Below are 12,032 nucleotides of genomic sequence, written 5' to 3' on the forward strand. Positions count from 1 at the left end.
TTTGGTTGTTTTTTTATATATAAAATGATATGAGTATTTTTTATAACACCTTTTGACATCAACATACCTCTTCATTAAACACAATATTAGAAGCCATAAAATCACATTTATCTGTTTTACATAAACTTCAGGCACAAAGCCATAATAGCATCTTTTGGTCATCTTAAACATTCTTAAATATTCATATATTTTAAACATCCTTGCAGATTTCATACAGCAAATAAATAAAGTATTTGAATAGCAAATAAAGTCAGGTGGAAGAGCCGTCTATTAATTCATGTGGTCCACTCGAACGTGACAATATCAAAGTGTCCATAAAGTACTTTTGGTGACAATGAGAGCAACCAAGAAACATCAAGAGAGAGCACAAAAACCTGGTTGTTCATATACAGTACTGCATTCCTCGCTGTCAAAATGCAACACGTCCTGCATCATGACACTAAAGCTGGATTCTCCAGACACTAGTAACTTGTATTAACACACACCTTAATGTTAATCATCACATGACTCCAAAACAATTACAGTTAGATACAGCAAGCCAGTGTTACATTACAAAACAGAATGTGATGGGTGGCGGCTGGTACACAGAATTTATTGCAGTGCACACCAAACATCAATTAACAATGTCTTCTGAGCAATCGCCTTCAAAACTTTTTTGATTTGTCTCACATCACGACTGAAACCTGATAATGAAAGTTCATTTTATTGTTATTTATAATGGCAGAAGACACTTATCTAAGAACGAAGCAGTTACAGGCTGAATGAGGACTATCGGTGACCGGTAGGAGGCGGCTGCATCTGAAACATTGAATCTGAGCAAATTTCATGCAAACAAACACACACTAAACTCTACGGTTCAACTTCACTCACGCTATTTTTTGTCATAGTGTATTACAGGCCTCACTTGAGAAGAAGAAGACCTTTTTTGCAAGCAGACATCTCCCTGAAAAGGTACTGTCCATGAAAAATATGGCCTTTTATATCAATGTTAACACAGATCAACGACCCAAAATCCACAATAGTCTCACAGAAACAGTATACAGGTATATACATGTACATAAAACACATTTAGAAACAGAATAGAATCTTGTATTTGAATACTTATAGTTTCAGTGCAATCAGAGTGGTAAAGACCCTATATGATGGTCAACTGCAGTGTCATCTGGCTCATGTTCAAGTAGATTGATGAGGTTTGGGTGCCTAAGAAGAAGTACAACACAGGCTTGCAGATTTCTTTGCAGCCGCTCTCTGTGTAGTGAAGCCCTACAGTCGGTAGATGTGATGAGAAACATGGGACAATCTAATGAGGATTGTTCTGCATTGCAATAAACTATTTCTTTACATTGGCTTTTTGAAACTAGTAACCATTTTACTTGAATACACAGAATGGATTTATATATCTATGATAATGCTTTTTGTGCAATCCAAGATGGAGAGTCTACTTTATTTGGGGGGGAGCAGCAGACTCACCACTGGTTTAAGAGTAGCCACGCTCAGAATACATCTTCCCTGCTGGTTCCTGCACGTACTCCTCTGTCTTATCCCAGTCCTGCACCCAGCCTCCATTCAGCTGTGCAGTGGCCCCATAGCTTTTAGCTGGACCGCCCATGGCGCCGTATCCCTGTGTGATGTCACCCGTCTCTTCAGCCAGCTCATCCTCATCTATGAAGCCACATTTCTCCTCGCTGGTATCCTCAGGGTCGGCCCATGGCTGCTTCTCCCCAGATGCAAAAATGCCGTAAAACACCACGCCTCCGTAATGCACAAGGGAGGCGATGAGGAAGACGTACTGCCACTCTTCTCGAGTCTAGAGATGGAAAGCAGTGTTGAGTCGTATGATAAAGGTCCTGATGAAGCCCTGAGCATGAGATGTGGGCTCCAAAGTTTTCTGATTATCCAGTAAGGATGCTTTATCTAGCCTCATACTCTATAAGCAGTATGAACAGAAATAACTCACCTTGTTCTTTGTCATGGCTCCTACTATAAGAGGGCAAACCATTCCTGAAAGGGTACCCACTCCGTTGGATATGCCCATGAGGATGCTGGCATAGCGAGGAGCGATGTCTAAATGGTTGACATTGAAACCTATAACGACAGACAGAAACTCAGTATTGTGCAGTTTTAAACACAGAATTTATACTAGACTCTAAAATTATTAAACTCTAAAATTGTAGGACTTACCTGATATTGCAAATCCGCTAAAACCTACTGCCAGAACCAAGAAAGAAATGGCCACCCCTTTACTGTGAGAGTAACCCACCACTAGTAAGAGAGTGGCCTCCATCCCAAACCCTGAGAACATAAAGGACCAACAGTCAACAAATATCAGCTGCCAAAGGATGATTCACATCAAGTGTTGTACACTGAGGCTTTACACCCAAAGTCTTACCTCCACAGTTCATGATTTTGCGCACCATCGTGGTGGACATGATGTTGTGGGTCCGTAGGTAGTCGGCTAACTGGCCCCCTAAGGGCACAATGATGGTCATGACCAAGTGAGGAAGAGCTGACACTATTCCAACCTGAGGAAACATTAGACAGACACTTTCATCACACACATAAGTGATTCCCTCTGTCTCAGGCCCAGGCTGTGCGGCTGTCTCACCCTCTGACTCCAGAATCATTTCTGAGCTATAACTCATCCACAGTAATCCCAGCAGCCTGACAAACCAGCTTGATTCATGTCTGACACGCTCCAGGGAGGAGTGAAAAGAAAAAAAAAAGAGGTTTGGTTGAAAGCTGTTGCTTTGTTGGACTTATTCATTCAAATTTACAATAGGGAATAACCAAATCACATCTCTTTTTAAAAAGGCTCATGGTGAGACTGAGGAATTATGACATATTTGATTAGGAGCAGGCAAAAAGGGTGTACTAATCTGTTTCTTTAAAGCATTTCAACGGTTATGGCAAAAGAAGAAAAAGTACAGGGTTGTAATTAAGACATTTTTTGGGGAAAAGGAAGATTTTCTAATTTTTAACCTTAACTAAACTGTAAGAGTTTGAATTATGATTTAGAGGATAAAACAACAGACAAATTGCGCCCACTGTTAACACATAAGGCTGGCTGTGACTTGCAACGTCAAGTATGCTAATAAGCTAAACGGTTAGCACGTTAGCTGCTTTGTCCCACATTCAGCAGTCCCCAGTTCGTTTTGAATTCTTTATTTTTCTCTTGTCCGTGTAACGGTGTCAAGTACGGTAGTTTTTTTTTTCTAACCGTTTTTTTGTCTCTGTCAACTCTCGAGAAAAATATCAGACAAAGTTAGTTAACGCCACCACAAGCTAGCAGCTAGCTTTGCCTGCTGCTTCATTTAGCTAGGAAAACAATACGAAATGGATTTTCAAAGTAAAAGCTGAAACTTACAACCAAAATGTCACATTACATGGGAACATTCACATTTTTTTTATTAGTATCATATATAAATGTATTCGGGGAAAACAGTTTTTTTAATCATAGACATTGATCACCTAATACTGGAGAGTGGTCTGAACTCCATGTAGAGTGATTAATTTATTTACCTTGCTGATTTCAAAGCCAAACACCTCCTCAAAGTAGGCAGGCTGGCTGATGAGCAGCAGATAAAAGGTCCAGCTCCTGCAGAAGTTGGCCACAATAATTGCATAGACAGGCATAGAAGAGAAGAATTTCCTCCAGGGGGTCTTGAATTTCTGTTCAAACAAACAGACACTGAGCAGGGTGTACAGCACTAAGCCAGCTGTTACACATGACAAATTTGGATGCATCAGAAACTCACTTCCATTGCACCCATCAGCTGAGCACTTTCACCGATGCTCTCTTCAATGTAACGCCGCTCCTCTTCAGTGATGGTTGGGTGCTCAGCTGGGCTCTCATAGGAAGTCAAGACCCAGAACATGTACCAGATTATCCCAAAGCATCCTGAACATATCATGACAGTATAGATGTCAGGAAAGAAAAGAAACTCGTGAGATAAAATGATTCACAAGATATCAAGAGTATGTACCTATATTAGAAAAGGAAAGTCCAGTTTAAAAAAGCCAAAACCTGATTCTGAATGGGTGTGTTTAATATGATCTTGATACAATGGCAACTTCTCTGTGCCTGAGCCTGAGCCTGTTTCAGATGGACCAAGACAAATCGAAAAAAATGGCAAATCAAAATTTGACACTCTTTTTGAAGCTTGTGACAGAGTCCCTGAAGGGAGCAGGGTCTTTGCTTGGTTGTCGAATTCAAAGTATGAGTTCTCATCTGGAATCTCAACATTTAAAGTCTTTATATAGTAACCTTATTGGCGACTTTCAGTCTGAATAAATTGAAAAAATTAGCCACTGAGATCTGATTTTTCAAAAAAGCTACCAAGCATGTTATTTATTGCTTTAAAGATTAGCATTCAAAATTTGTATCTACTGAGTTGGACTTCCTGTTAGGGTCTACAGTTAGTGTAGTGTAGGTTTCTGCTTGTGTAACATCACACATCACAGAGAAAGAGTTATGAAGCAATACTCAGATCTGTCATTATCTTAACATGCATTTGGTCATACAAGCTCATGTAAGGTTGTAGCTGCCGTCACCTATTACTTGTGATCTGTATAAAACACTTTTTTTTTTGGTTTCAAGTTGTTAAATCTGTTAACAGTGACACCCACCGTACACGTAGAAGACAGAGGACCATCCTGTGTACTGGACCAGGATCCCAGCCAGAGGCATGGCTATCACTGCACCAGCGTACGATCCTGAACAAGACAAGAAAGTCTGACCCAGCAAAATCTGATCCTGGTGGGAGCTTTATCACAATGTATGGTATACACTGACAAATGTTTCAGGGGCAATATTTATTCATCTGAAACTTGAGCATGTGATGGCAGAATTGATTCAGGTGTTACTCCTGTATTCTCACAGGAACATAAAGATGGGTGCAGCTCTCTCACCACAGAAGGAGATGGTTGCCAAACGACTTCTTTCTAGCGGTGGAGCCCACTTACTCCAGATCCCGTGGCATGCTGGGTAAGTCACTCCCTGCACAGAAAGGGAAGATATTACTGTGAGAGGTTGCATCACTTTTTGATAACACTCACATGCTTTGATGCCTCTAAATGAAGTCCAGCACAAATGATTTGTTTCACAAATCCTACACTTCCTAAATCCTATCTGATTCTGCCTGATTGACACAGTCTGCTCACATTTGTTACAGACATTTAGGACAAATTGCAGTTAATAACAAACAAACTGACATGCGTGCTAGCTGACCTGTCTAATAGAGACTAATGACTGAGGTGTGAGCCAGTACAGATTCAAGCTGACTACCCACTTCATGGAAAAAAAAACTGAATTGCTCCCATTAAATCTTCATTACTCACTAAGTGGCATACAATCAACTATTGATAGACACAAATTGCTGGGGCTTGCAGTGGGAGACACCCTGAAATGCTAATGTTTAATTTGCAGTAATAAGTCGATGGGCCAGCACAGGAGCCGCTTTCTCTTTCTCTCACAAGCTGCTTTTGAAAGGACAGAGTGAGGCAAAACAAAAAAACAAAAGAGGATGACCTTCAGTCTGATAAAAGCTTCCCTCCCTGAAATCTTCTCCTTTCTGTGGAGCTGTGGGAGCCGCCCTCATCGAGAGCTTTTTATCTCTTTTGTTCTATGTTTTTCTATGCGAACATGAGGCTGTTCTGGACAGCTAAACCAACACACATAAGCCTCTGCTATTCAGGGTTTCGTGCTGTTTGCTGTTTATGTGCTGGTCTAGTAATTGTACACAGGTTATGATTGGATCTTCTAAATAATGGGCTTTTTTCTGCTGGGTACAAATTCACACTGAGAGCAAATAAAACCTGTTCAAATTCAGAAGGTCAGGACAATTTGATTAGGGGTTGAGTTAAGTCCTCAGCTTGATAATGAGGCATCGTTTTCAAATGTAGAAAAGGTCAAGATGTGATGGATAAACACAGCATCAGTACCTCCACCAGCCCCTGTAATATCCTCACAAAGATGACACATCCATAGTGCACGCGGGCAGCAGAGGGGATGAACATGTTCAGTGTAGATGTCAGCACGATGGCAGCTCCAAAAACTCTAAATAAAAAGTGTGTTAGGATTATTTGTCAGAATATCATCAAAACGGGATTCTTTCTCTGAAAATGGCAGCAGGGTTTGATCACTATGCTCTGTAAAGGGATTGAGCTACAGTTGGTCAAAGAAAACTGGACAATGGTGTTCTTTGATACACAAAATAAGTAGTGATAAGAGAGATAAAACACTCCCAAATGGGTGCCACACACACACACTCTCTTACACACACACCAGGCAGTTCTACAGAGTGAGGGGAGTGAGGACAGGAGGTGTTAGCAGCAGAAGGCGGCTGTGGGCTCAGCTGACTTGGCATGAGGAAGCTCTTCAAAGATTTGCATCTTATTTAGGCTTCATGTCCCTTATGGTAATCTAACAATCCTGCAATATCCATGTACAACACACACTGGAGCCATGTCCTTTTTCGGGCGCTTTCCAATCAGTCTTTTTCATCACTGTTTCATTTACACTATTTTTTGACAAAGATTTTATCAACCTAAAGTTTCACATTACAGTTTGATGTCTTAAATTTGCACTGCTTCAGTCCCATTGTAGTTGTAGGGGAAAAACATGGCATAAAGAGGTGCTATAGTCCTCAAATTCATCCTCCAGTCGCTTAGAAATTCATTTTACACCGTGATCTGGCTGCTGTGGTTGCCATGTCTGTGAACATAAAGGATTAGACACGGTGGTCCCATGGGAGCTCATTAACATGAGGAGGCACGCCTGGTGGGCATCAGCCAAATCCCCAGTTTATCTGCTGTAAGGTCAGACTGACTCCCCCAAATCAGGAGCATCACAAAGCACTGATATTCCATCTATATTTTTGTTTTACATGAGAAAAATCCCAATACTGAAGAAATATCTGAAAGTAGACCCCACCCACGATGTTAAACTCATGTATTTAGTGGAATGATCACGTGCACAGTTACCTGTTTGCAGCCAGTCTGGAGGATATATATCCTCCTGGAATCTGAGTGACGATGTAACCCCAGAAGAAGGAGCCATGAATCATCCCCACAGTCTCAGGGTCCCAGTTGAATTTTGCTTTCTTTCACACAGAGAAATTTTAAAAAGGACATGTTTTAGGGATGTTTCCATTTAAATCCTGTCAAAGTTTAAGTTTTCAAAATGAAAATAATGTATGTGATTGAGAAACACTGTATGGTAACTCTTCTGACATGAAAAAAGAATCTGATTTAACCTAATTGTTCGATTATTCCATATGTTTGATCGATTGATGATTGAAAGCAGAAATTAACCGATTCAATGAAACTAAAAATTAGTACAAAATTATCTGGAAATTATGCTCTTATAGAGACCAAACACCTCAAAACACATTCTGCAGGTGTGTCTATTGGCCCATCAAACACATCAAATGGGGCTCGTGCATTGTGGCTCGTGCCGGGGTACAAGTGGGCGGGGTTTTCAGGCACCTCTTTGATGATGATCTTGCCGTTCTCATGGACCGTGTGGTTATTGACCATGCTGACGATGGCCACACCCAGGTTACACCGGATACCGAAGGAGATGCAGAAGCCGATGCCGCTCAGCATAGCGATGATGTATCTGCGCGGGAGCCCGAAGCACGTGCAGTCACACAGGGGCGGCTTCCGCTCCGCGTCCGCCGTAGGTCTCCCATCCTCCGTGAGCTCGATCGCCTCACTTGTTTGCTGCCGCTTTTCAAGCCTCCTGCACGGTCAAAAATAGTGCTTTTTAGGGCAGAATTTGGAGTTAAGACTAGAATGGATTCAGGAATAAATATTCCAACAGATTCAAAGCGGAAGAACTGGGAAAAATGGCTTTTTTCAGCTAAATGAGCAAATATTCATTTACGTAGGTACTCATATATTAATTCTGCAGCTCTTTATGCATTTTTTTACTTAGAAAAAAATGTAATCCATCTTTCTTTTATGCTAACTCAGTTTTAGGCCTTTCTCATGTCTTAATATCCTCCTTTAATCTAGCTCAGACCCTTTAAATCTTGCAGCTTTTCATTCATAATCACTTTTTTTTAATTTAGTATTATTATTTTCGTTCCCTCCTTTTATTCTCCACATTCCTCTTGGAGAAAGACTCGCTGGCAAACGAAGAGAAAATGACCTTAATACCGCATTGCAGCAATACCAGCAGCTCCGTTGTTTAGAGACATTCCTGCCATTTTTTAATGATCATTGAGCTCATAAATGTGGCGTCGGCATTTTGATTTGGCTTCAAGGTGGAATTTGTGCGCAGGAATTTGAGGCTCATTTTAAAACGAATCATTGAAATGTTGGAGGCCTCATCCAGAGCGGTCACAGGCCTGCTCCAGCTCACAGCAAACCTAGAGATTTTTTTTTTTCTATTTCAACGCTTTGACTCATCTTTCTATGCTTTTTTTTCAAACTCAAGCTCAAAAAATGAAATATTTTTAGGATCTAACTCTAAAATAAAACATTAAGACTCAAGGTGAAAATTTTATATGCAGATTTTTTGACAGTTAGTTTTTTTTTGCAGATGATCTTGCAAAACCAGGTTTAATTGACGTTTATTCGTAATTCCAAAAAGACTGAATCACTAGTGTGAAAATCTGCCCCTACATATCCTCTGTTCTGGTTTTAAAACAAGGATCTGTTTGCTTTGTGGCCATTTCCCTTTTTTCTTTGCATATTTCATTCAAATCTTCGTGTCAGTGTAAAAATAATAAAGGTAGTCAATTGAAATGAAGTCCATCGATCTTGATTGAATCCACATGGATACATAAGGTAATAGATATCCTCCGACCTTGTGTCACGACTCGCTCTGTTTCATTAATTATTAAAAAACACCCACAGCTGCTGGTGGAGGGATCATCCTCCAGGGAAATATCTGATCCTTAAATATTCGGGCCACATCCACCATCCAGTGCGTGATCCATCTCAGAAAGCAGAGATTCCCCCCTTCATTCATTTATATTCAATGGTTAACACATTTAGAGCCAATGCATGCTTGATGTGTGATGTTAACATATGGCTGTTTTCATTTTTTTCCGGTTTTATTTCTAAATCTGCAATTTAAAAAATCGTGCAGAAATCTTAGTTACCTGTACAGGTTCCCGAGGGCCTTTCCTGCGATCTGTTTAAGCCCCTCTTTAGTGGTGGGGGCAGCTCGCTCCTGTCCTGGCTCCATGTCCAAATTCTCTTCAAAAATTCTATAATACTATAACAAATGGAAGTGCTGCAATAAAAAGCATGTTGTAGGGACAATAATCCAAATAGCACGCCCCTGGAGTTGAAGCAGAAAACGCCTGGATGTCCTGAAAAAGACGAGGCAGAAAATGGAGAAAGAGGGGGAACCCGTTTAGAGTGAGAGGGCTGCTTTCACAGTCACAAAACAGCAGTCAAATAAGTCCGCTTCTGCCTTGCGCAATGTTAATCCATGCAGTGCCATCTTAAGATCCAGGCAGCGATAAGAAAAACGGTGAAATGAAGGAAGAAAAAGTTGATTCTTTAAAAAACCTCTTGGAGATTACAGCAGAAAAAAAGATGAAAATGGTGAAACGGTGCAGGTTAGAGGAGATCCGGTCTAATCTGAGGTGAGGATCTCCGGTGAGCAGCAGCCGGAGGAGGTTTCAGCACCGCGGACAGCGCACAGCTCATCTACCTGTCAGCAGCTCCGCGCAGCCCCTCCTCCCTCCCTCAGCTCTGCTCTGCTCTCATTCAATTACAGCCGACAAAAATCTGTTCACGACCTCGATGAACAAATTTACAACCTCCCTCCTTCACGAATTCATTTGACGGGACAGAAAATGGTTTGAAGATGAGCTGGATTTTGATAAATCACTTGATGCAGCCGCCACAAAGCGCTGGTCACCCCCATCTCCACACCCTCCCTCTGAATCCGGTTATTTCTCGATTTGACTTTAGTCTGAAGATCACATTTTAATTGTGGAAAGAAAAAATACATGATGATTTTTTTTCTCTTTTACATGAGGTGTTCTTTTCTTGGTTGACTTAAAGACAGACGTGTTATTTACGCATGTGTAAGCAGACTACAGTAGAGTACGCAGTCAACCACGCAGAGGCAGTGTTGTGTAAGAACCAAACCCGAGCTGATAAGAGATGAGATAAATGAGATAGGATACCATCTTTAAAACTGTCTTTTATCTTATTTTATATTCATAAGTTTTTCTCACAAGTTTAGATGTTTAAAAACTCAGATAAAGACTACGTTTGAGGTGTTCTGACAGAGGTCTCCTTCATTTTCTCAGTCACTCCTCTGTCATTAAAGAAGCTTACATCGTTGCTTTAAGAAGAGTGTGGCTAAAAAAGTGTCTTAAAACTCCTTCTTAAACTTAGGCCCCAGGATTAAGTTGCTGAAGCTGCAGGGGCATCTCTTGTCAGGATGGAGGTTTAACATTGTGGAAGGCAAATGTGAAAACAGGTTGAAAGAGAGTTGAAGGATAATTTTAAACTGCTGACTTCTACCTTCTAAGATCGAAATATCAGACTAATAACTTATTGAATCTATTTGTTTAAACCAGGTATGTCCAAAGTCAGGCCCATGGGCCAACTGTGGCCTAAGATCCGTTGTTTATGTTCTGTTTTCTGTCAAGTGCACAAACAAAACTACATTTGAACTGTGCATAGGTTACTTGTATAAAGCTGAAGCTCTGTACATTCTGCAGAAACTTAACAACTGTTACAGCTTACGACTTTGAAATTTATTTATCATGATGTGAAAATGTGCTCCATGAACATCCTGAGCTCAAATAAACACACTAGAGGACACAAGATGAGATTAAAGTTATGAAACAGAGCAGAAAAAGTAAAATTGGGCAGAAAAATAGTTCAGATTGCAGGCTAAGAAATATCTGAGGCTAAAAATGTTGTTTCCAGGTAAAAATAGTGTAGTTACTAGGGATGGGTACCTTTCACATATGAAACGATACGGTACCGATACCCGATACCTGGCAATCGGTACTGGTACCCAACGGTACCGCTTTTCGGTACTTTTTTGTGTTTGTGTGGTAAAAAATATTAATTTGTTTAATAATAAAATATTACATTTTTTCAATTTAGAATATTTATTCTTCAATATATAACCTTGCAATGCTGTGTTCATGTCCAGCATAGAAAATCCCCTACTCTTCCACTCCCTCACAGTCACAAAGATGCATTCAGGTACCTAAACATGGCACCTTTTGGTTTTACGTGAATCGGTACCCGGTCCTTTTGACAGAATTCAGTCGGTATCTGTAAAAGTACCTAATTCGGTACCCATCCCCTGTAGTTACAAAAAAAAAATCCTAATGAAATCCAGATCCTGATACTGACATTAATAAATCCTGACATATTTTTCCCATATTGCCCTCTAATGGAGAAAATTTTCATTGGGAAGAGGCAAACACTGCAGTAAACTGACCACTTATCATCTGGTATTAAAAGAAGATTGAGGGACAGGTGAGGTTTGATTTCATAAGTCTATATTAATGGAACAAGCATTTTTGAGCACACTTAGAGACATATTTCTCCCAAAAATCACTAAAAGAAATAGATAGATAGATAGATAGATAGATAGATAGATAGATAGATAGATAGATAGATAGATAGATAGATAGATAGATAGATAGATAGATAGATAGATAGATAGATAGATAGATAGATAGATAGATAGATAAAATACTTTATTCATTCCCAAAGGGAAATTCATGTAGTAAACAAATTGAGCATTTCTGTTACTTCAGGGTTGATGAATATGTCAGCAAGAGCTGCTGGCCTGTGGTTTTTGCCACAGGGTCTTCTGTGTGTGCCAAGTCAAACTCCCCTGCCAACACACAGAGCTGAGGTGTGAGACCCACCAACACCCTCTGTGAGAACAAACACTGCATAATGATCAGTGTCCTCTTCAGCCATCTGTCATGTGAACAGAACTTTCATATCAGCAGTAAAGACATTAATCAACAACATTTTTTTTAGGACAAACTGGAAACATGTTAAACTCTTTCTCAAGTTTATTTGCGGAA

At 40.3% G+C, this 12,032-nt stretch overlaps 1 protein-coding gene across 1 annotated transcript; it reads right to left on the reverse strand.

Annotated features, from left to right (window-relative positions):
• slc17a6a (solute carrier family 17 member 6a) lies at positions 1-9,835 on the reverse strand. Its single transcript, XM_074678350.1, has 12 exons — positions 9,111-9,835; positions 7,486-7,741; positions 6,982-7,100; positions 5,941-6,055; positions 4,909-4,996; positions 4,627-4,713; positions 3,756-3,898; positions 3,520-3,669; positions 2,390-2,522; positions 2,182-2,292; positions 1,958-2,085; positions 1-1,807 (listed from the first exon to the last, which is right to left on the reverse strand). The coding sequence occupies exons 1-12, from the start codon at positions 9,194-9,196 to the stop codon at positions 1,478-1,480; spliced, it is 1,746 nt and encodes a 581-aa protein (XP_074534451.1). The 5' UTR covers positions 9,197-9,835; the 3' UTR covers positions 1-1,477.
• Positions 9,836-12,032: the final 2,197 nt, after the last annotated feature.

This window comes from Halichoeres trimaculatus, unplaced genomic scaffold (assembly GCF_033239565.1).
Source record: "Halichoeres trimaculatus isolate MK-OKI-2021-1 unplaced genomic scaffold, fHalTri1.1 fHalTri1_scaffold_10, whole genome shotgun sequence".
NCBI classification, from domain to species: domain Eukaryota; kingdom Metazoa; phylum Chordata; class Actinopteri; order Labriformes; family Labridae; genus Halichoeres; species Halichoeres trimaculatus.

What these genes read in the sequence shown, in the direction of transcription:
- slc17a6a (XM_074678350.1), bottom strand. Translation starts at nt 9,196, where the DNA reads ATGGAGCCAGGACAGGAGCGAGCTGCCCCCACCACTAAAGAGGGGCTT. An exon ending in TATTACAGGGGCTGGTGGAG is followed by an intron (nt 4,997 to 5,940) that starts GTACTGATGCTG and finishes CTTTCTGTGCAG; the next exon opens with GGAGTGACTTACCCAGCATG. An exon ending in CAAAATCATGAACTGTGGAG is followed by an intron (nt 2,293 to 2,389) that starts GTAAGACTTTGG and finishes TTATGTTCTCAG; the next exon opens with GGTTTGGGATGGAGGCCACT.